Source organism: Stomoxys calcitrans, chromosome 1 (genome assembly GCF_963082655.1).
Source record: "Stomoxys calcitrans chromosome 1, idStoCalc2.1, whole genome shotgun sequence".
Classification (NCBI taxonomy): Eukaryota; Metazoa; Arthropoda; class Insecta; order Diptera; family Muscidae; genus Stomoxys; species Stomoxys calcitrans.
In genome coordinates, this window is record NC_081552.1 from 146,643,273 (window position 1) to 146,665,368 (window position 22,096).

Below are 22,096 nucleotides of genomic sequence, written 5' to 3' on the forward strand. Positions count from 1 at the left end.
GATATTCACACTGCGCCAAATCCTGGAAAAAACCCGAGAAGAACAAATCAACACCTACCATCTCTTTGTTGACTACAAAGCCGCATTCGATAGCCCTAACGTTCAAAGGTATTTCAAGCCAGTTTGGTATCCCTGATAAATTAATAAGACTCTGCAGGATGACACTTGCTGATACACGTTGCTCAGTTAGAATACGAAAAAGTCTATCCGAATAATTCAATACCAAACGAGGTTTCAGACAAGGAGACTGTTTATCGTGTGATCTCTTTAATGTTCTGCGGGAGAAGATAATACGAGATGTAGATTTGAATAGAAATGGCACACTACTCACATATGGCACATGACATCGACGTCGATGTCTTTAGTCGGTCACTGAAAGCCTGCAGCCTTTGAAAGAATCGAAAGAGAATCGGTGAAAACGGGTCTGACAGTAAATGGAGATGGTATCAACTCCCAAAACGCATTTTACAACCGAGCACATAAAAAAAATGGAGAAAGCTGGGAATCACATTTTTGAGGTAGTCAACTATTTTTTCTGCCTCGGCACCGCCGTAACCGAAACGAATGCCACCAGTTTTTAAATAAAGCGAAGAATAATACTGACAAACAGATGCTACTTTGGATTGAGTAAGCAATTTAAAAATAAGTTCACCTCTCGACAGACGAAGATTAAACTATATAAGACACTGATACTACCCGTTTTGTTATATGGTTCCGACACATGGGTACTTGTGGTCCAGTTTGCATTGATGGAGAGTATCGGCGCTGTATAAACCACGAACCGTATGACGACATTGGCATAGTTAAAGGTATCAAAATACAACGGTTGCGTTGGCAGAATGAATGAAGAAGCTCCAGCGAAGAAGTCTTTTGAAGGCTATCACGATGGTGCACTCAAACCGGGACGGCCAAAAGACCGATGGAGGGATCAAGTGGTAAGAGACCCCTCGAAACTTGGTGTCAGAGATTATAGAAGCATCGCATAAGATCTAGGCGCTTGGAAGCACAAATCCCCTGTCATAGCCAATTAATCATAAACATGCCATATAAATGTGTAGTTTGTTTCCGAATTTCAAGCGCATCGATGTCAAGCGCTTTTACACAGCGAGGGTATGCAGGTGAGCCCGCTGCATACACCCAAAACACCTTGGGCGTGCGCTTAGTACACTTTAAAAGATTATAGGACCTCTAATCCTATTTCATACATCGTGTACCAATGAGTATTTTATATAGAGTTCAACACGCAGTGGTACAAATATACCAAGAAAGTGGTTAGAGGTATAGTTTTCTGTTAAGAAATCGCATTCGGGAACATGTACCTCCATTCACAAACGGGTCAAAACTAGTAAGAAATTATTTCACAATTTTATTCATAACAGCCCATATGAAGTTATTACGATGTTTCAACTCATAAAATTTACCACTGTGTATTTTATAAAATGTGGTACAAATCTACGAAGGATATGATTAGAGGTATATTTTTTTGTTCAGGCCTCCCATTAGCGAACGGATCAAATCCAGTATTGAATTATTTCATTCATAACAGCACACCTGAGGATATCACAATATTTTAGCTGTTAAAACTATTAATAATATTCAAAATTTAGGTTGAAAATCGAAATTGATACAAATATACCAAGGATGTAGTTTAACGGTTAAGTTTGAAGATCTTCATCGCTTTACAGAACCATACTAATGGAATGTGTATTAAACATGTGCAGAGGCCCTACGGAAAAATTGCAAAAATAAGTTGGTAACAGATAGATAAGAGTTTGACAGCTGATTTGCTATAAGCCGCTTAAACCCTTTGTTTCCCTACTCTCTGGGCGGAAGAATTGAATGTCTTGTCAATGCTAATACCTCGACCATCCAATTTTGGCCAAATTTGATATCACGATATTGAAGTGGAGTCGAAGTTGTCACTTAATAAATCAACGAGAAACTAGATCTGTCCTGTTTTGTTTTTTCATCGAAAAGCACTTCAACGATTTGTGCTGGAAGTTTTGATAAATCTTTTGTGGCAATCCCAATAAGAGATGGAAATACAAAAGAAACAGAATGTGATCAACTCTATAAAAAACGGTATAAATTTATGCATCAATGGTGTCATTGTCATACACAGACGTTGTTGAGAATATTGTCAACATGCCGGTTTGATTTTGTGAATGCGCTCTGTTGTTCCATACACCGGCCGTTGTGAACATCATCCATACAAAATGTGTATGCATATCAACCTTAAGTTCAAATGACACTCAAAACATTGTTTTAACATAGGAGGTTGTGATGCAATGCGGTAAGGCATCATGGGATGAATGGAACACAGATTCGATTCTCAGCAGCACTCAAAAAATTTGTTTCAATATTTAAAATATCTGTGCACTACAAGTTGAGAGAATATGAACGCCTGTGGACGTTTCGTTCACAAACACTGTTGTTGATTTAATAGCATTTGTGGTTGATCTGATAACATCTTTGTGTTGATTCATTTTTATGAACGCCGAGCTTGATTTTTTCTATGGATGTTGTATTATGAATGACAAGTCCAAAACTGTTATCAAAAAGAATACCACCAGGCTTAAGAATTTTGTATTTTCACATGTAAAGTTGGAGAAGAAAATCAGGTGAACACAAAAATAAAGTTCAACAACTAATTCAGTTATTCGTGTATAAGAAAAATGCTGTAAATTCGATGAAAATACCAATAGGTCTTTTGGTTAGAAACTGGAGTAAATACCATAAAGCTTGCAAAAACTTTTCAAGTTCAACTCAAGAACCAAATATTTTGTAACAATCGTCTTAGTTAGAAAGCAAATTCTTGTTTGAACCGTTGATTGAAGCGGACGTTTTATTATTTTGTTCCGCAAGAATATTCTGTAACTCATTTTAGGTAGTAATTTTCGGAAAAAGTCACTTAAGCAGAGCTACCATAGCATTATCCAATAGGCGGTTGATGATCTGCGACTGTTTCAAGTGGAGCTTCAAATCTAGAGCCCGGAAGTAGGTTAACTCCAAAGACCCAGCAGTTGCGATAGTGGTATCAGGCCGTAGTATGTTGTCTGCTACCGAGACCTCGATTGGTGGAGCGGCAGCGCCAGGCTCTACTAACCGACCGACGACTAGTCAGCAGGGACTTTTGGCGAAGACAACAGGTTACATACTTTAGGACAAGGCCGAATATATTCTATCTTCGCATGTCTATAATTTGCCTAGGCCATCGGCCTTCTCTGTCTAACCAATACGCGAATGATCCTAAAACTTTCACCGATTAGCAGAAAGGCTCCCTTTATTGGACACAGAGATTCGCTACTCAGGCTACCCTAAAGGCTACACGTCTAGATTCGGAAACAGCATCGCAATCGGGTAAAAGGCTGCGGTCTACCTGGAGAGCATCCCATGCCCAAATGAACTAAGGCGAACAATAGTAACATGGGTCCAAGGACCTTTGCTAATGTCGCTAAGGACAGTTTGGCGATGGTAGTTATCGCTGAGGGAGAAGAACACGACTGCATTCCCAGGAATAATTGGAGTAGGATATTCAATGGACTATCTTCTGTATACTCCATCATCCTTGCGGAATTACCTGGGCCTCCTTCAGTTTGTGGCGATGCGGGCTGGTGTCCGGCCGATACAAATTAATTGCTTCCGGGGATAAACGCTATATTGAAATGTATTGTTACGCCCTAAAAAGATTGGTGGGATCTGGCCAGGTGTAGCACTAAATTTAATGAAGAAGGAATATATTTTCTCTCGACCAATGGCACACGCTCGGATACCCTCAGATCCTGAGGCCGGAGACATGCAGTATTCGTTCTAAATTCCGGTTGCCCCAATTTCAACAAGTTGAAACTGGAGGTCTACAGAAGCGGTGCGCGGTTGTTGGCTGGAGGATTGCAGGAGACTGAAAATCCCCCTGCCACGATCGAAACAGTAGGGGAAGGCATCGAAACGGGACCTATCACGCCCTGTGGGGATGGGTCATCCGGTTGAATTGGGCTCAAGGTGTGCGCCAGCGGGGAAGGGTGGAACTCAAATGATACTTCGACAGCAGCAACTAGTGAAGCATCTAAGGAGGAATCGTCCACACAGCAATTGTCAAGTATCTTGAGAAAGAGTGGTTGCCCGGCTTTTTAACTGCCCCTGTATGCGTAAGGAAACTCATCATGACAAGATCGAACGAATCTTGTGAGGATGAACACCTGTCGGACATAGAAGAAGAGGCTAACAGTGGTAAAAATTCTGAACCATCTGTGTGTGGAGGATGGACTATGTATTCATGGATTTAAACTACTCAAGGGTACGGGAAATGAGAGATTCAGAGCCTGTATTCCTACAAAGAAAAGTCTAAATGTTTTTCTTCTTCCGTCGCTAAGCACTGAGGATTTAGTAGTAGCCAGCCTTGAAATAAACAAGTCTCATTACTGGCTGGCTTGCCTATATATGGCTGCCTTCAAACCTTAAGTCGCTGGTTGAAGCCGCTTCTGTAGGGAAGTAGAGCCTCATTGTAGGAAGTGATGCTAATACTCATCACGAGATATGGGGAAGTTCGGATGTTAATGAAAGGGGTGAGCTGCTTATCGAATATGCGATCTGGCGATTTGTAATAAAGGGGATAAACCGACCTCTATTACCGGACACAGGCAGGAGATACTAGATATTACCTTTGTATATGAAGAAAAAAAGAGCAAGAATATGCGACTGGGAAGTGTTGGATGACCACAGCTTCACCAATCATCGTTATATTAGTTTCAGCCTTGAAGAAAGTACTGCAGCAGTGGTCCCTCGTCTAAACAGAAGAAATGCGGATTGGGATCAATTTCGGCAACCATTCTGCACGACTATCCCTTCTAGACCCGAAAAGCAAGTGGAAACTGCCGAGGATATAGACATAATGGTCAAGCGGATCACAAAGGCCCGATGAGGCTCGCTTGTGTCAGCATGTCATAGTGCCAAGCCAAGGGGGAAATAGCGACCACCATGGTTAACCCGAAAACTGGGTGGTGTAAGGAAGGACCGCAGAAATCCCTTCAACAGGGTGAAAGTCACAAGTGAACCTCACGATTGGAACGTTCTTAAGGCTTAGCTAAGAAAATACAAGGGCGAGCTGAGAAGGCTCAGAACTATCCTGGGTGGAATTCTGCAGCTCCGGCGAGGACAATTCCGAGGCCTCTAGCCATAGGCAGATCCTATCTGCGAGACCTATTTAGGTCAGAGAATGTTTCGACAATGTCTAGTGAGGAAACAGTAGTCAAAAGTCCACCTACCATTCAAAAATCAGAGGGATCCGGATGTGCATCACAGCCGCACTGAGGTCAAAACCATCTGTTGCACTGAATGTAATGCTACACCTAATGCCTGTGGACACTGTGGCTAGACAAATTGCTGCAACCACTGTTGTGAGGCTAAGTGAGTTTTCTCTTTGGTCATGCGGCGCCTGCGGACACTGTGTAATTTTTGATACAATGCCCGATGTTCCAGGCAGTGTGGATTACAAATTGCTGATATAACCGATTAGAACTACAATATTCCTGTTAATAGAAGTTACATGGACTCCTATAGGGATGATTCCAAAAAGACGACAAAGCTGAAAAGCTTGGGAAGTGCGTATCAAGCGGAGGTTTATGCGATTAAAGAAGTGGTGGAAGTGGATATCTTCTGTGAGGATGTCGAAGAAGAAGAGATCAAAGAACATCAGATGTGTGTGTGTGTCGCGCACCGCCATTCAGAGGGAGTTCCACTTAAGGTTTTCATTTCCTTGAAAACTTCTATATATATATATATATATATATATATATATATATATATATATATATACGTATATATATTGGGTTGCCCAAAAAGTAATTGCGGATTTTTTTAAAAGAAAGTAAATGCCTTTTTTATAAAACTTTGAATGAACTTTAATCAAATATACTTTTTTACACTTTTTTTCTAAAGCAAACCAAAAGTAACAGCTGATAACTGACAGAAGAAAGAATGCTATTACAGAGTCACAAGCTGTGAAAAAATTTGTCAACGCCGACTATATGAAAAATCCGCAATTTCTTTTAGGGCAACCCAATATATATATGTATACATATATATGTATATAGGTATGTTGACAAGTTTAGATTGTGATTCCAGTCCCCAATTCACATTCATATACAATCCAATTTGATTGTATATATTATTTTTGTATAAAGATGTGAAGAAATTTTCTTCTAAGGAAACCTACTAGAGTTTTTTTACTCTCTCGGCCGTAGAATTTTGCGTCTGAACCAATGTGCATGTAAGCCTAGGAACGAGCTCTACATCTAGTGACATTTGCTGCCTCGCCTTACGATTATGTTACATTAATGAACAAACAGTCATTTTGAATGCAAATGTTCAAAATCGAGGCAGATACCGACGATTGAAAAAAAAAATAACAAATCCATTTCTATTTCAAAGCAATTCTATGTTCTTGTGAACTTTTTTTTTAACAATTTGCCTTCTGTTCTATATTGCTCACTTTTCCTAGCTGTGATACTTTTATATACATTTTAGAGTTCCTAGTCATGTCTTGACAAAATTCAAAGGCCATTTTACTACTATACATGTATACGTCTAATACTTAAAACTAAGCTATGAAGATTAAGGAGCCAAAGAAAAAATTAATGAACTGAATCAAACAAATATGGTTAAGGTGAGAATTTCTATCTTGAACTGATTTGTTTGTATTCAGTAAAACCAAAACAAAAGCGAAACATAAATATTGAAAATATGTTCGCTGCCTTTTTACAAATCATCGTAGTAGCACAAATTAGGAAAAAAAGTATACAAAATAAGGAGAGGAATAAATTGAAATAGGCATACAAATGAACTACCAATGAGCCTTGAAAAATAGAATATAAACAAAAATGCCATGCATTGTCTATTTTTCCCTGGCACATTATCCGACTATTACGGTGAACTAATTAAACTAAGGGCATGTTAATCGCTTCAGAGCTACTGAATGAATACAAAGATGGTAAGAAATGGCAAGATATCTAAAGTTAAGAAGCAAAATCGTATTATTACACTACAAAAAGTACCATGAGTGAGTGGTGATGGAAGACACAAAGGTGGGTCATAAAGTGACAGAAGTGATTGTGAACGCGATGTTGATGAGGGTCAAAAGCAAAAAAAAAACGGCATAACGGATTTGATGATGAAAATACACATTTAGACATTTCTATTATCGCTTATCGATTATTGCCCAAATGACAAATATGTGTGTCTTTTTTTTTGATTTTTCTCAAGTATTTGTGTGATTTATATATTTGATATCAAGATAAAAATAACAATATAAAAGTAAATATACGTATTTAGAGAGAGAGAGAGAATGAAGTATATAGGGACAATATGGATATGCTAGGTATGGATTTATACAGAAATACAATATAAATGGATTATTAGAAATTGAATTGGTGACTTACCTGTGTCGACGATGACATCGATGAGATCCATGGATTTGGCAAAGGCATCTTTCAGATTGATATGATGGAAAGAAACAATGCTACCCTCACGCTTCGCACGATCGAGCGCCTCGCGGCGTTTTAGCGCCTTCTCTCGCCGCATCTGATTCTTATAAAATTCAGCGAAATTGTTAACTATGATGGGAATAGGCAAAGCGATTACCAGAACACCGCATATGCAACACACAGTACCAATAACCTTTCCCAGTGCAGTAGTGGGATAGATGTCCCCGTAGCCAACAGTTGTCATTGTAATACCCGCCCACCAAAATGTTTCCGGTATTGAAACGAATTTTGTATCCTTTTCATCCTTTTCGGCAAAATATGCCAGCGAAGAAAATATGAGAACGCCCATAGCCAGGAACAGCATTAGTAGACCGAGTTCCTTATATGAATTGCGTAGCGTAAAGCCTAACGACTGCAGGCCCGTTGAGTGACGGGCCAGCTTAAGGATTCGCAGGATGCGCATGATGCGGAATACTTGCACCACCCGGCGCACATCCTGGAACTGGTCCGTTGCATTCTTGTTTGTCTCCAAGAGGAACAGTGAAACAAAATAGGGGAGTATTGCCAATAGATCGATTATATTTAGGCCGCCTTTGAAAAATTTCCACTTGTCAGGCGACGCACTAAACCTAAGTATATACTCTAGTGTAAACCACGATATACAAACGGCCTCAACCATAGCCAATTGTGGATTATCAGTTGGTGTACCCGTATCAACGTCATAATGTTGTAATTGTGGTAGGGTGTTCAACGTCAGGGCTATGGTAGACAGGACTATAAACAATATGGATATCACAGCGATAACCTGGACAGATCAATACATAGAAAGAGGGGGAGAGAGAGATACAGAAATATTTTGTTTTAATACAACCATAATTCGTTCACAAGAAAAACGACACCATACTCTAAACTACATATCGATATAATCGTTAGCCTAAATGTGATGGGATTCTCTAAATGTATCCTCCTTTTATTCTTTCTTTCATTTCTCGATTTGTAATTCTAATTGAATGGGAATGGGACATACTTAACCTACCCTACATGTGGGTCAGGGCAAGGGTCAAAGCCTATATTGAATGATCGGAGACAGAGTCTTCGTTTACACACACACTTCGATTATCGATTTGGGAGTTAGTCAGTTTTTGGGTTTGGGGAGTTTCAAGTCAAAAGCGCTGAAGATTGTTGTTGGATACTTTGTTGCAATAATGCATCTTAATATGTTAACATATGTCTAATTTTTCCAAGAAAACAAATTCGTATATATTCATTAAATCGACGAAAGAGGTTGGGGGGTAGGGAGGCAAATTGTTATTATTTTTTTTTTCGTTCAAAGGTGGGCTCAAACAAAACAAAAATCAGGGCTGGTTGGGATAAAATCTTAGAACAATTCATAAATAAAAACTTAAAACTGTTTTTTTCACAACATAGTTTTGTTTTTAAGTATTTTGTGTACGAGTATTGTTGATTTGTTCATACAAGTATGTATGTATTGACTGAATTTCGAAGCTGATCATGGTATTTGGACTATTTCGTTTCTTTTGGTCACCTAACAGAATGAAAACATGAAAACTATAAGTATGAAAAAAAAAAAACGATAGACAATAAATAATAAACAAAACAATACGAGATTCATTAAAACAAATTTAAAGAAATCTTACATTTTTGTATGAAATGGGATTGCTTTTAACAACTCGATCGACATTATACTTGGTTTACTTCCATTCATTTTTTACTGTGAGATCCATCAACTGCTGTGTATTTATTTGTAACTTCATCGCACAGCAGCTCAAACAAACGACTATTTGATCGCTTTATGGACAAATTATATGGCACATCAAATACTTCATCATGATATATGCAACTCGAATAAAGCTTTTGGAAAAGCTTAAAGATTCCGCACACATCATGTCCCTCAACATATGTGAAGAAATGATTACAAATTTCTATTTAAAATATGCATCACTTGACAACAAGCATAGGAAAACTCAAAACGATTTCGACTTTCAATCATTTGACCATCTGTACAAGTAATGCATACATATTTATTGTTATCAGTACATTTTTCATACATGATAAGATGTAACGTGTAAATTGCCCATAAGACAGATCAAGTATAACGCTTGCATTTGCAGATGTTTTTTTTTTGTAAGAAAAAAAAAACAAAAACAAAGATTTCAAATGCACATACCCTGCTAGGAGTTTCACCTTAGGTTCTCATTTCATTGAGAACCTATCTTATATAGGATGTAAACATTCGCAAGTTATTGGGTTTTTTAACGCGATCTGGATGGTTCAACGGTAGGAGTTAGAAGGCATCCTCCTATTTCTGTGCCTGTGGTATCGCATTGGATGAAAACGTCTAAGTGAGGCTGATGGCTGACTGCCACTTAAATCTAACCTACCCTGCCATTTTTTAACATAAGGTTCCTGAAATGTTAACAAACAAATTTCAGATTGAGCAACGCTCGTCAAGTTAACTTACTAGCTAAGATGTCGCTTTAATTTAACATAATTTTCCTATTTCGACTGCTAAGCACAAAACGCTCATTTTATTCGTAATATGGCTGAGGGTGTTTCCTTAAAGTGTAAAAAAATAATGTCTTCTAAACTAGTCTCTAGGCTTAATTTTTCAACAGGTGAAAAGTGAGAAGAAACCAATATTTAGACCTTTATCTCCTTGAGTAAGAACTTGTTTTCGTAGCTAGAACAAGTGGTCGTTACTAGGATACAAATGAATTGACAAATCCAGTAATTCAATTCAGGGTTAATTCATTTTAATTGTTCTTATTTTTTTTTTAAAGCATATCAATACACTGAGAAATAAAAAGTTTCTTTTTAAATGTATCATTTACTCAAAACATGTATTTTTTGCCAATAATATAAAGGCTTTTTTGAATAATTTCTGGAAAAAGAACTTAAGTTCAATTTAATTGTTTGATGTGGCAAAGAAATACTCGACTTCAGCGATGAAGCCTGGGGTAAAAGAGGGTGAGAAGTGGGATTTTGATTTGTCACAAATGAACTGTTTGATATTTGTGATTCGCGTACCAATTAACCTCCCCTCTTTTATTACATATGGTAAATGTTGTAGTTGTCAGACTTTATAAAAAAGAATATCCTCATTTGCAGGGTCAGAAATTCATATCCCGATATGTTTCAAATGGTATGAAATAATTAATAAACCCCCATCCTGCGTTGGTGGGTATAATATTATAAATAGCATTAGCAAATTTTAACACCTCGATGTGGAATAAGAGTAAAAAGCTTGTTGATCTCCAATTTGGGAATGTCCAGCAGCGATTCAATTGTCGAGTATCCCAAGCTGGTCTCGTATCTTTTATCACCTGGTAATGCAAATAGCAAATGTTTTGATCGATCGCTTATATCCGAATAACGGATGTGCAAAGAATGGCAAATTTGCTAACCTTTCGATGATAGCGTATGTGACAGATTCCAAAGGAACAAGCACAAGGCGTTGGTTTTGTAATATGCCAGCGAAAAAACTCCAAAACCGTGTCAACAGATAAAAACGCATTAAAATTGATACCCACCACTTTCGTTATATATACAGTCGAACTTCTCTATAACGTAGCAGTTGGAGATCGACGAAATAGAGAAAATAACAAAAATATTACCTAAGTGCTAAGAGAATACAGAAGCAAGTATTTGAATAAAAAGAAGTTTAGCTTTTCTTTTGCTGTGAAATATGAAGTAATTTTGATTGGTTTTCGTTTTTGCCACTTTTCTTTATCAACGATGTCTTCACAACGAGCAAGAAAAGAATAAATATGATCAGATTGTTGGTCCAGAAAGTGGAATGTTTTAATTATTTGCTGTTGTGATCTATCTCATCATGACTTTGTCATCATCTGAACTCAACTCAGACATTCTAATATTCGGAAATTTACTGAATTCAGTTGACGTACTGGTTTTTGAATGGTTTATTCTTTTTTAGAGTTTTCATCCGATTTGAATACACTGCTGCAATAGATAAACCTAAAGTGACATATTTCCCGTTTTGTTTGAAACGTTCCAATCAATCCGTCCGTCCACTTCAAAAATTATTTTAAACTGATATTATTCCTCACACACCACTGTTTTGTTTGGTTTTGAACATGCAACGCATTATTTGGTATATATGAAAAATGTATTTGAAAGTAATTTTTATTTTGTGGTTGTCTGCAAGTGCGTTGATGATCAACATTGAATGAGTTTTGTTTTGTTCCTATATTTTGGGGCAAAAGTCGGGCGGTGCCGACTATGTAATACCCTACACATACCCTATAAGTATAAATTGGGAGTTATATCTAATTCTCAACCAATTTTGATGGACTTGGGCGGTAGTTTTCAGATGGGCTATAAAAAAATCCGTATCAAATTTTGAGGAAACGGTTTTGCAAAATTTTTGGGAGATTAGCAAATAAATGCGTTTATAGTGGCTCTATAAGTGAAAATCGGGCGATCTATATGTATGTATATGGAAACTATATCCAAATCTGAACCGATTTTTTTCCAATTTCAATAGGCTTAATTTTTTGGCTTGAAAAACTGCGGGTGGCAAATTTGAAGATGATCAGTTGAAAATTGAACTAAGTTATAATACCCTGTACCACAGTAGTGATGTAGGGTATAAAAAGTTTGCCAAAAATTCGTTGTAATGAGATAAGTTTGTGGGAGAATTTGCACTTTAAAAAATCGTTGCAGAGAAATATTCCTTATTGGGAAATTTGTTTGGAGAGGTTAAACAAGGTGAAAATGGCTGAAAATTTTTTTGAAATCTGTATTGGTTAAAGAGAACAATTCGTTATAAATAATTTCAACTGTATATAAACCACTTCTAGTAAAAAATTGGTGAAAAATAAAGCTACACAAAAATATGACCCGCTCTTCACCAAATTCCGCACGGCTGTCGAGATCTTTCGCAAACCAAACGCAAATTTGTCCATTGACATTCTATTGATGAACAACGGGCAAACTCCTCTCATATCATTGAGTGCTGTTTCATACAAATTTCAGCCCAATGATAAGAGATCTCCTTTTTATTGCCGAGTAGTAGTAGTAGAGAAGTTTACACGGTTGATTACCTAAGAAAAATACCTCACTTGTGTCGCCAGCACCAGGAGGGGAAACCACCGCTAATAATTTATTCTGATATTCTCGCCGGGATATGCCCCAGGGGTTCAGCGTCAGAGTAAGACATGCTAACATATGAGCTGCGGTGGCTCCCTGTTCCAATTTTCAGTGAAATCTTAAATGATTATATGTGGCAGCTATATCCAAATATAGTCTGATCTGAAACGCACTCGGTAAAGATGTTTAGCGAAGTCGGCCAAAAAATGCGCTTTGTATGACCAAAGTCCTGAAATCGGAAGATTGCTACATATGAAAGCTGTATCCAAACAAAGTCCGATTTTAACCATCGATTAGTAAGATGGCGAAGGACTTGACATAACTTGCTGTGCCAAATTTCATCAAAATCGGGAAATAAATGCGGCTTTTATTGGCCCAAGACCTTTAATCGGAAATTCGGTGTATATAGCAGCTATACCCAAATATAGATCTAGATTGACTCGATAAGATATCGAGGAACTTAACGTAACTCGCTGTACCAAAATCCAACAAAATTGGAAAATAAATGCTCCTTTTATGAACATAAGAACTTACATCGACATAAGAACTTACACCGATATAGCCCATCTTCGAACTTTCAGCTCATTATCATTATTTTTTAAGACTGTAGCGTCGTTTCAACAGACGGACCGACAGTTAACCGCATATATAGATACGTTATGGGGTCGGAAACGGATATTTCGGTCGATACCCAACGGAACGACAAAATGAATACATCTCCATACATCGGTGGTGTGTATAAAAACAAATTTAATTGGCCGAATTGCTTCGAGGCGCTACCTTTGTTTTGGATCACAATTTATGGTAGCAATATAGTTTAAAATGACAAAGGGAATCTTTTTCGCTGATAGAGTATTGCGTTTTGAAAAGTCCCATGAGACGACAAAAACTATACTGTCAAGGTCAAGTTGTAGGTATAAAAAAGACGAATACAGGAAATATCTTGGGTACACAGTTGCATGTGGTAGACATCATGCCAGTTACCATTGTTGAGTTGCTAAGAAACGCATATGACTACTGGAGCATTCCGAATAAAAACCTTGTACGTGTAATTCAAATTAATAAACAAAAATAGCTGGCATTCATCGTTTCACAACTTGCAAAGTCGAAGCGTTTGAAATATCGGAAATTATTTCATCTTCAATAACCGAAAGATATTATAAGTTATCAGGTGATGGTAGTGCATGAGTGAAAAATGAATTTTTGCTATATGCAAATTTCATTTGTCCTGACTAAAGTTTCCATATATGTAAGATGCCTGATGCAGATATTCAGCAAAAGTAAAGTTATCCAAATCAAGGTATTTGCTTGGTCGCATCAACACCATGACAATCGATCCTAAGATCGCGCGATCTCGCGCCGCATAGCACCTTCATACGTAGGTTGAAGCATAATCTTGAATCGTAATTCAACAAATCGCCATCGCAGTCTAGACCATATGGCCAGATAACACTGCTCTTTTAGATAGGAGGCTGCTTGGAGAAAAGTTACAAATATGTTTATTTCAGCAAATGTAATATACATACATGCATCTTGTTGATGAATCTCATTTGGTTTATTGCACGATTTGAAGGAATAGAAGTTGGCATTTGTAATTCGTTTTGGCCGACAAATTTTATTTCATATAGCGCGCAATAAATTGTAAAAAATCAAAATTAAAAACCATTTAATTTGTTTGGCGTTATAAGAAATTTATCTTACTTTTTCACACAATCCGATTTCCTACAAATTTGCATAATTCATGTCATCTGTGTTCTTGGGAAAATATCAGTTTGGGAGAGGAAAATCAAAATTTTTCTTCTGGGTCGCCATCCACAGTGATGGCTGGTGTACATGGCAAATAGTTTCCTCCTACTTTCGAAGAGGAAACAATGGGCGTCTGTTGTTTGTATGTATGGTTTCAATGAGTATTCTAGAGTTTGGTATTATGTGGAGTGGGGGACCATGTGGAATGGTGCTGCGTGTGTGTGTGTTTTGGGACTGAGGATAAATGTCTCCGATTTTTGTTTTAGTCGGAAAAGGGGATAATTACGGTGAAGTTTCTTATAACAGTAATGCTCAACTGAAGATATACATTATTCGAATGAAAGAAAGAACAAAATGAGACGAAATTAATTTAACTTAAGATTAAGTAAATTTAACTTAAAACTATGACAAGAAACTCGAAGTAAATGCACATTGGTCTACGTGATAGTAGTGTATTTGTATGCGTGTCTGTGTTTGTGTGCGGACACAGTCAGTACTGGATACAAAGGACACTAGAGAGTGGGAGTTAGACTGATGAAAAAACGACGTTGACGACGCAAAGCAATTTGGACAAAATTACTTAACAAAAAGTTTGTAAATGATAAAGGAAAGCCAAAGCCAATCACAGATAGTTTTAAGGACGTTACAACAAAATCGTTAATTGAGTGTGAGGGGAGTTGGTATGATGGAAGGGAGGAAAGGGATAGGAGAAAATTGTGTAACGAATGGCAAAGAGGACAATGGAAACAGTACTAAATGCCCCTTTGGGTTCTTGTAGTTATTTTCAGGATTGGTGTTATACATGTTATTGTTGTTGTTGTAAGCAGTTGTTCGTTTTTTCAACCGGTCTATGGTACAGGCGTCGAACACAAAAAGTATGGAAATCAAAAAACATAAACGAATATTTAACGCAATTAAAAGACAGTAACAACAATAATAGTAATAATAGTAGTCGTTAAAGGAAGAAGAAGAAGAAGAATAAGAGAAGACGTAGAAATAGAGGAGGAGCAGGAGCAAGAAGAAGAAACTAGGTATTCTTCTACATGGTGGTACTTAAAAACAGGACGTAATGAGTAACTAATAACACACACACGAAAAATACTGTGAGCTCTCCATCCGCAATTTCTGAAGGTAGAGCCCCGTACAGAATGCCCAGGGGTGTGGCACTAATGCCACACACTGAGTCGGGGGCTTGGTGAGGAGCGCACGGTCTTTTTAGTGCTGTGGGTGACGTTGGTTCAAACTACTACGAGCATCTACAATTCCGGGTCTGCAGTCGATTTGATAATGATTTTAACAATGATTGCCATTGATTTGGTTGTTGATTAAGTTATAGCATTGTTTGTTCTTGTTCTTAATTGCATGACATCAATACTGATGATATCGTTGTCATTCATTCATTGATTTATTTATTCATTCTTTCATTTGTATTTGTTGTTTTGTTAAAACACAATAATGTTTTGCTTGATTGAAAAAAGAGTGTAGTTCGGGTTTTGGTGATACTAATGTTCTGTTGTGGTTACATTGTTTTAGTTTTTTATTGTTTCATAAACGAAAAACCAAATAAGGTCATAATGAAAGGGAACTCAAAAAATCCATCAATATTCAATAATTGATAATTGATAAAAAAAAGAGAATTGAACAACGAAAATAAAAGATCCTTATTCAACTAAACTCACTTCAATTGGGTGAACAAAACCAAAATGGAAACAATTTTAATGGAAACGCCATTGAAAACACACAGCGTTTCCAAATGAAACAACAAGGAGAAACCAAAGAAGCCAATTAATGCCACATAATATTGGAAGAAACGAACGAAAGGAACCAAAGAGAAACCTATAATTTAGTACAAAGGGACATGTATTTCAACAAGAGGATAGATAGGTCATGATACGTATCAATTGATGTAGTAGGTATAAAAAGTAATGTTTAACAAACAGCTCATTTAACAACATTGACAAAACGTTTTTCTTATTGATTTTTTTTCTTTCATGATATTTAAAATTACATTTTTGGTAAAAAAATAATAATGTTAGCTTTTCGCTTTCAAATCTTTCTTATTTAAACAAAACAAAAAACAAGTGTGGGTGTGAAAGAAAAATCCATAGGTATGGAAACGAATATAAACTAAAATTTCGCAAAAAAATGTCCACAGTTATATTTAGATAGGGAAATGAGGGAGAGAATCGAGTATTTTTCCACAAAACAGAATACATTTTGGAATTTCAAGATACAGATACATCCTTCTCAATCGCGGTTTATGGCTAGCACTTACACAAATCTTTTTCTGACCTGCCGATATTTGTCATATACGTGAATTTAGTTTTTCCTTTAAGCTCTACATCAGCACTGAATTGTTGGCATTAAGTTCGGCCGGGCCCAACATTGGATACCCACCACTACAGATATATTAATTAAATTTTCGGCAAAAATTCGCCATTAATGAAGTTAAAACATTTTTCGGGAAATCAGTATCTGCATATAACCAACAACGGTCCGATCTGGACCATTATTTGAAATGAAATTTAGGATCCAAGCACAACTCACTGCTACAAATTTTGCCACAACCGGGTAAAAATTTCGCTTTTTATGCGCGTAAAACCTTTAATCGAGAGATCTGTTATATGACAGCAATATCCAAATGTTGTCACATCTACCTCATATTCGTAAAGAAGATGAGGCGCTTAACACAGCCGTTTCAAATTTATTGTGGTTGCCTAGTGCGGCTGCTCAATTAAATAAATGAACGTTATTTCTCACTAGAAAGCAATGTATTTAATTGATTGCAAATGCAAATTTGTCCATGAACGATCCATTAAGGAACAAGGGCCAACTTCTCACATACCAATGAGTGCTGTCTGATTCAAATGATAAGGGGTCTCCTTTTTATAGCCAAGTTCGAACGGAGCGTCGCAGTGCGATGCCTCTTTGTTGAGAAGTTTTTAAATGGTCGCCAGCATTAGAAGGAAATAAGCACCGCAGAAAATTTTTTCTGATGTTCTCAGGTAAACCTCTGTGTTACGGTGGCCTCAGCCACTGAAAAGAAACTGCCAGACAACAGATGATCCCAGACAATACTCCTTCGGCGTACATTTCTAGGGTGGCCAAATGCTATCATCAGTACCGAAATCGGGTAATGAAGGAGTTCTTAATGGGTCCATGACAGCAAATCGGAAGATCGGACCATATTCGGCAAGGATAGATGTCAAATAAAACTCGCTATACCAAATCGAGTAATAAATGTGCGTTTTAAAGCGCCATCACCTGAAAACGGGATATAGGCCAATTTTGCAGCTAAACCCAAATTTTGTGCAATCTGAACTATATTCGACATAAATATCAGTGAGCCGAAGAGAACACTCGGTGCCAAACATCGGATTAAAAATTGTCCTTGAGTCTTGAGATCCGTCTATATGGGGCTATATCAAGATATAGTCCGATATAGCCGACTCCTACTCAATATACATATATATTTTGAAGGACTGTAGCGTGATTAAAACAGACAGACGGAGGAAGAATCAAGAATATATACACCTTGTATATTTCGATGTGTCACAAGCGGAATGACTAAACGAATATGCATACCCACGTTTTCAGTGGTGGATATGCAAATTTTTAACTATTAGTATTGTGTTTTCTCCAAGCAAAAAACACTTAAGTAACTGTGACAAAATCAGTATTATATTGCAACACTAAAAGCATATTCGATTCGTGTGAGCTGAATCGTATAGTCTCATTACGATAACGAGACTGAATATAAAATGTTCAAATATTCAAATATTCGAGACGAGCATCTGAATATAAAATATTCAAAAATAATTTTAGTTGAAATCGATGGAACATATATGTATGTACTACATCCTAGTTTGGTTTTATTTCTCAGAGCTATCATAGTATTCTCCTCTTAGCAATCTAAGTAATCTGTAACAAATTTACACATAATTCAATAGAATGTAAAACGTGCGTTTCCCAAGATTTCTAACAGATTCCAAGTCAATCGGTGCAAGTACTAACTGTTATATCTTACACTCAGAGAAATTTGTTAGTAAATATAGCAAACATGCTTGCTGTAGCCCCAGAAAATTTGCTGAAAATGTAATAGCACTAAATTTTGCTAAAACGGCAAACATTTTCTTCTGTTTTCAGACGAAAAAAAGTTGAAACTACCCTTACTATTTCATTAATATTTTAAAAATTTGTTTATTCAATCTTATTTTTAAATTTAGGGCATATGGTGTACATTTTTTTAAATTTTCAATAATCTTATAATTCTTTTGTGATTTTTAATAACAACAGACAATTTAAGAAATAAATTCATATTTATGCCTTCCATAAAAAAATTTTGGGCTTAAATTGCAAAAAAAAAATAATACTAATATACAGTAGAGGCTTTCATTGTCGCTTAGAAGTTAGAAAATTTGGTATTGTTTCCTTCAAAAGTTTTTAAAAATTTAATTTAAAATCAGAAAATCAGCAGGTTGCATCAGTGTATGATGATGGTAGCAAATTCATTTCTCTGAGTGTATGCCATCGTAGTGGTAAAGAACACAAACAATTACTATAGCCGCAATTATTTCAACAATTTTTAAATATAATATGCGATTTAAAAATTAGAAAATACCCTGTAAAATCAACAATTTACAGACAATATTCAGCTAAATTTTAAGAAGAAGTTTTTTGGTTCTTTAAGCGAGTAAATAATATCCACTTAAAAATGTTACGAAAAGTAGTTTGCCAACGTACAATTCTTTGACATTGAAAGTTTCTCGACATGTTTGTCAATACATTGAGGAAGTCAATAATCTCTTGTTAACGTTTTCTTCAATTTGTGGCATTTTTATTTGGCAAATGTTACCATTTTTAGTGTTCATAGAGCCTTCCACATTAAGTTTTTAGAAAATAACTCAAGCTTCTTCAAATCTCGCAAAGAAAATTTTATTCCCAGTACTTTGAAATTTTTTTTTTTTAAATCTTAAAAATGGAGTTTTAAGAGGTGTTATGGATAAAGAAGAACATCAGTCAAAGGGTCACCACGACCGGTTGATTCAAAATAACACCTCTTGTTGAAAACCTTATATTTCAATTTGAAGTCATTGTGTTATAAATGGTTAAGCAGTCGTAATGTAGTAAGACTCGGGTATGGGCTTATACTTCATTAAAAACAAAATTCGAAAAGTTATAATATGTCATGTAACAAATTTTAATCGGTATTTCCCTCACTCTCTTGTGAACTAATTATCTATTACTCAGTTATGTATCAATCGGGAATCTTTTATATGCTTGGAGTGCGATACAAGGAGAGATGATTGCATCGCAGGAATAACACGGTAGGTTGTGAGCAAACCAAAAGGCTTTGGGATGAACGATCGAAACGTTATGTATGCGAATAATTGTCTCTAGAGAAGATGCATGTGGGCGGAGTAATAGGAATCATTAGACGACAGAGCAGGTTAAGTACACATTTAACCGACATAAGCATTACAAAAGGTGATATCTGTCGATGGTGTCATAGCACTAACGTTCCGGAAGATAACTATCATTTCCTCAGCCAATGTCCAGCTTTATGTCGTAGCAGAAAAATGATACTTGAATCTTTCTTCTTTCGGGCATTAGAGGGTCTAAGAGGGGTAAGTCCAGTCAGACTCAATGACATCATGCTGGCGTCTAAATCGTATCAGAAAGTGCGTTGAATGAATCCGATGTAAACTCTGCGGCTGAAGTAGAAAAGATTGAGGAATCACATTGGGCCACATAGGGCCTCAGCGGACATGAATACTACGTTTTGGTTTCATCCTCACAAACCTAACCTTATCTATCAATTACTTTTTGAACTCAATCTTTTAGAATAAATCATGACGATGTACTAAACTGATAGATTGACGGCGGCAACAACTCGACAATTACTCATTGACATATTTTACAGCTTTTCGAAAAGTGAAAGGTGTCTTACTGATGTCCTTGCCTCCGTAAATGTATTGATCGATGTACATATTACTATAATTATTATTCAAATGTTTAAAAATCACGCATACATGCGCAATGTGCAACAATTCGAATCTGTTTTGTGGAAACTCGTTTTAAATGCAAGAAGGAAACTCAAAAACATTAAAACAACAAACCATTATTGAATTTCGTTGTAGTAACTAATCGATGGATAGTTTAGGTATTCCAAGTTATGTAGGAAATATGTACAGCAGTTGTGTAATCGCAGGTAAGTATTGTGAATGTTTTTGTACACCGGGTTCAAACGCATTCTCTACTTCAATGCATAGAACACATTTCTCCTCCGGCACGGTGGAATACATGGCATGGACTAGAGGAATGAAAACATAAAAGGGGTAGTGTGGTGGTGGCGGTGGTGTTTTTCCTAACATTTCCGTGGAAAAGTGTGAAGAGTCAGTACAAAGTAGTAGGTGTGTAGCGGTAAGTATACAAGTGGCGGTTAAAGTTTAAGAAAGCATAGGGGGATCCCTACCATACAAAAGATCATCATAGCGCATAGGTACAAATACATTTCATTAGGCTGTGGGGTGGGGGTTGGAATCGTTTTCAATCTCAACATACTCGGAAATATGTTAATATCTTTTCATATGTGTCCACATCTACCATGGAGACCACTGTACGCAACCACGCAGTAATTTAGTTTATAACTAAGTTATCAGCTGAAGCTTTCATTGCAAGAAAGTTTCATATCTTGATTGTAATGTTTCTTGTATCTGGCGTAAATAAGTGTTTCATAAAACCATTTTTTTTGTTTTGTTTACACACGGGTTGATAAATTGAAAATGTAAAAATTTTTTCTGTGGTATGAATACTGTTTTGTAGAGTTGGGGTTTCCACAAGGAGGGGAAATGTACGGAATTTGCATACAGTAGTGGGAGCATTAATATTTTTATTAGGGGTATTAGTAGTAGAAGTAGTAGCAGTATAAGAAAGTATAAGAGTATGATTAGTAAACATGCTTTCGTATAAATTGATGTATTTGGAAATATCGAGGGATCTTTAATTGCTTGTGAAATCACAAAAGTGTTCACACTATTTCGAAATAAAACTATCAATGGTTTTGGTAAAACCAAACAAAAATAAGAAGGGGGAAACAATGTTTTCGTTTAGCATTTGTGGTAGTTGTACTAGTGGGTTTTTTTTTAATTATTTGTTATTAAAATTTGAATAGTTCACGGAGATCATATCAGAGTATTTGCTTAGGAATGAAAATAAGGAAAACTAAAGAAAGAAAAAAAAAAACAACGATATCAAATGTCCAATACACAGGAACATTTCTTACAAGATAAAGTAAATGATAAAATAACCATTAATCATAGGATTAACTTAAATCAGGATCAGGAAAACAAATGTCTGGGAAAAAAATCAATAACGTAGTAGTGCTGCTTCTACAAAAGCACTCAAGCAACTAGAAAAAATTCAAAAACGAAATAAAAGTCATTCAAATCAGGACTCAGACCATGTTTGACATCAATCCATTCAAAAGGTACATCTCAAAATAAATGATTCTTCTAAGTGGTGGCGCACGAACATGCAAATCTGTTAAGGGGACTTCATCTTCTGGAGGGACTTAATCATCGACAAGGAATGATAGGGTTTTCGAAGAGGTGGGGTTGAGCAAAATTTTTTTTTTTTTTTTTTTTGCAAAATTACAAGGATCGTGCAATTTTTAATGACACAAATAAATAAAAAACATTCATACACAGGTACAACAATAAATACAGGTTTGTGTGTGTGTG

General features: G+C 36.5%; 1 protein-coding gene across 11 annotated transcripts in view; it reads right to left on the bottom strand.

Annotated features, from left to right (window-relative positions):
- LOC106089736 (potassium voltage-gated channel protein Shab) overlaps nt 1-22,096 on the bottom strand; it is a 666,380-nt gene that overhangs the window by 202,343 nt on the left and 441,941 nt on the right. For all 11 annotated transcript variants that reach the window (XR_009396471.1, XM_059360498.1, XM_059360497.1 and 8 more), the window contains exon 6: nt 7,434-8,283. Coding sequence is in view for 10 of the 11 variants with exons in the window: in XM_059360498.1 (XP_059216481.1) it covers nt 7,434-8,283 (850 nt within the window). In the remaining variant the exon portion in view is untranslated. The remainder of the gene's footprint in view (nt 1-7,433; nt 8,284-22,096) is intronic.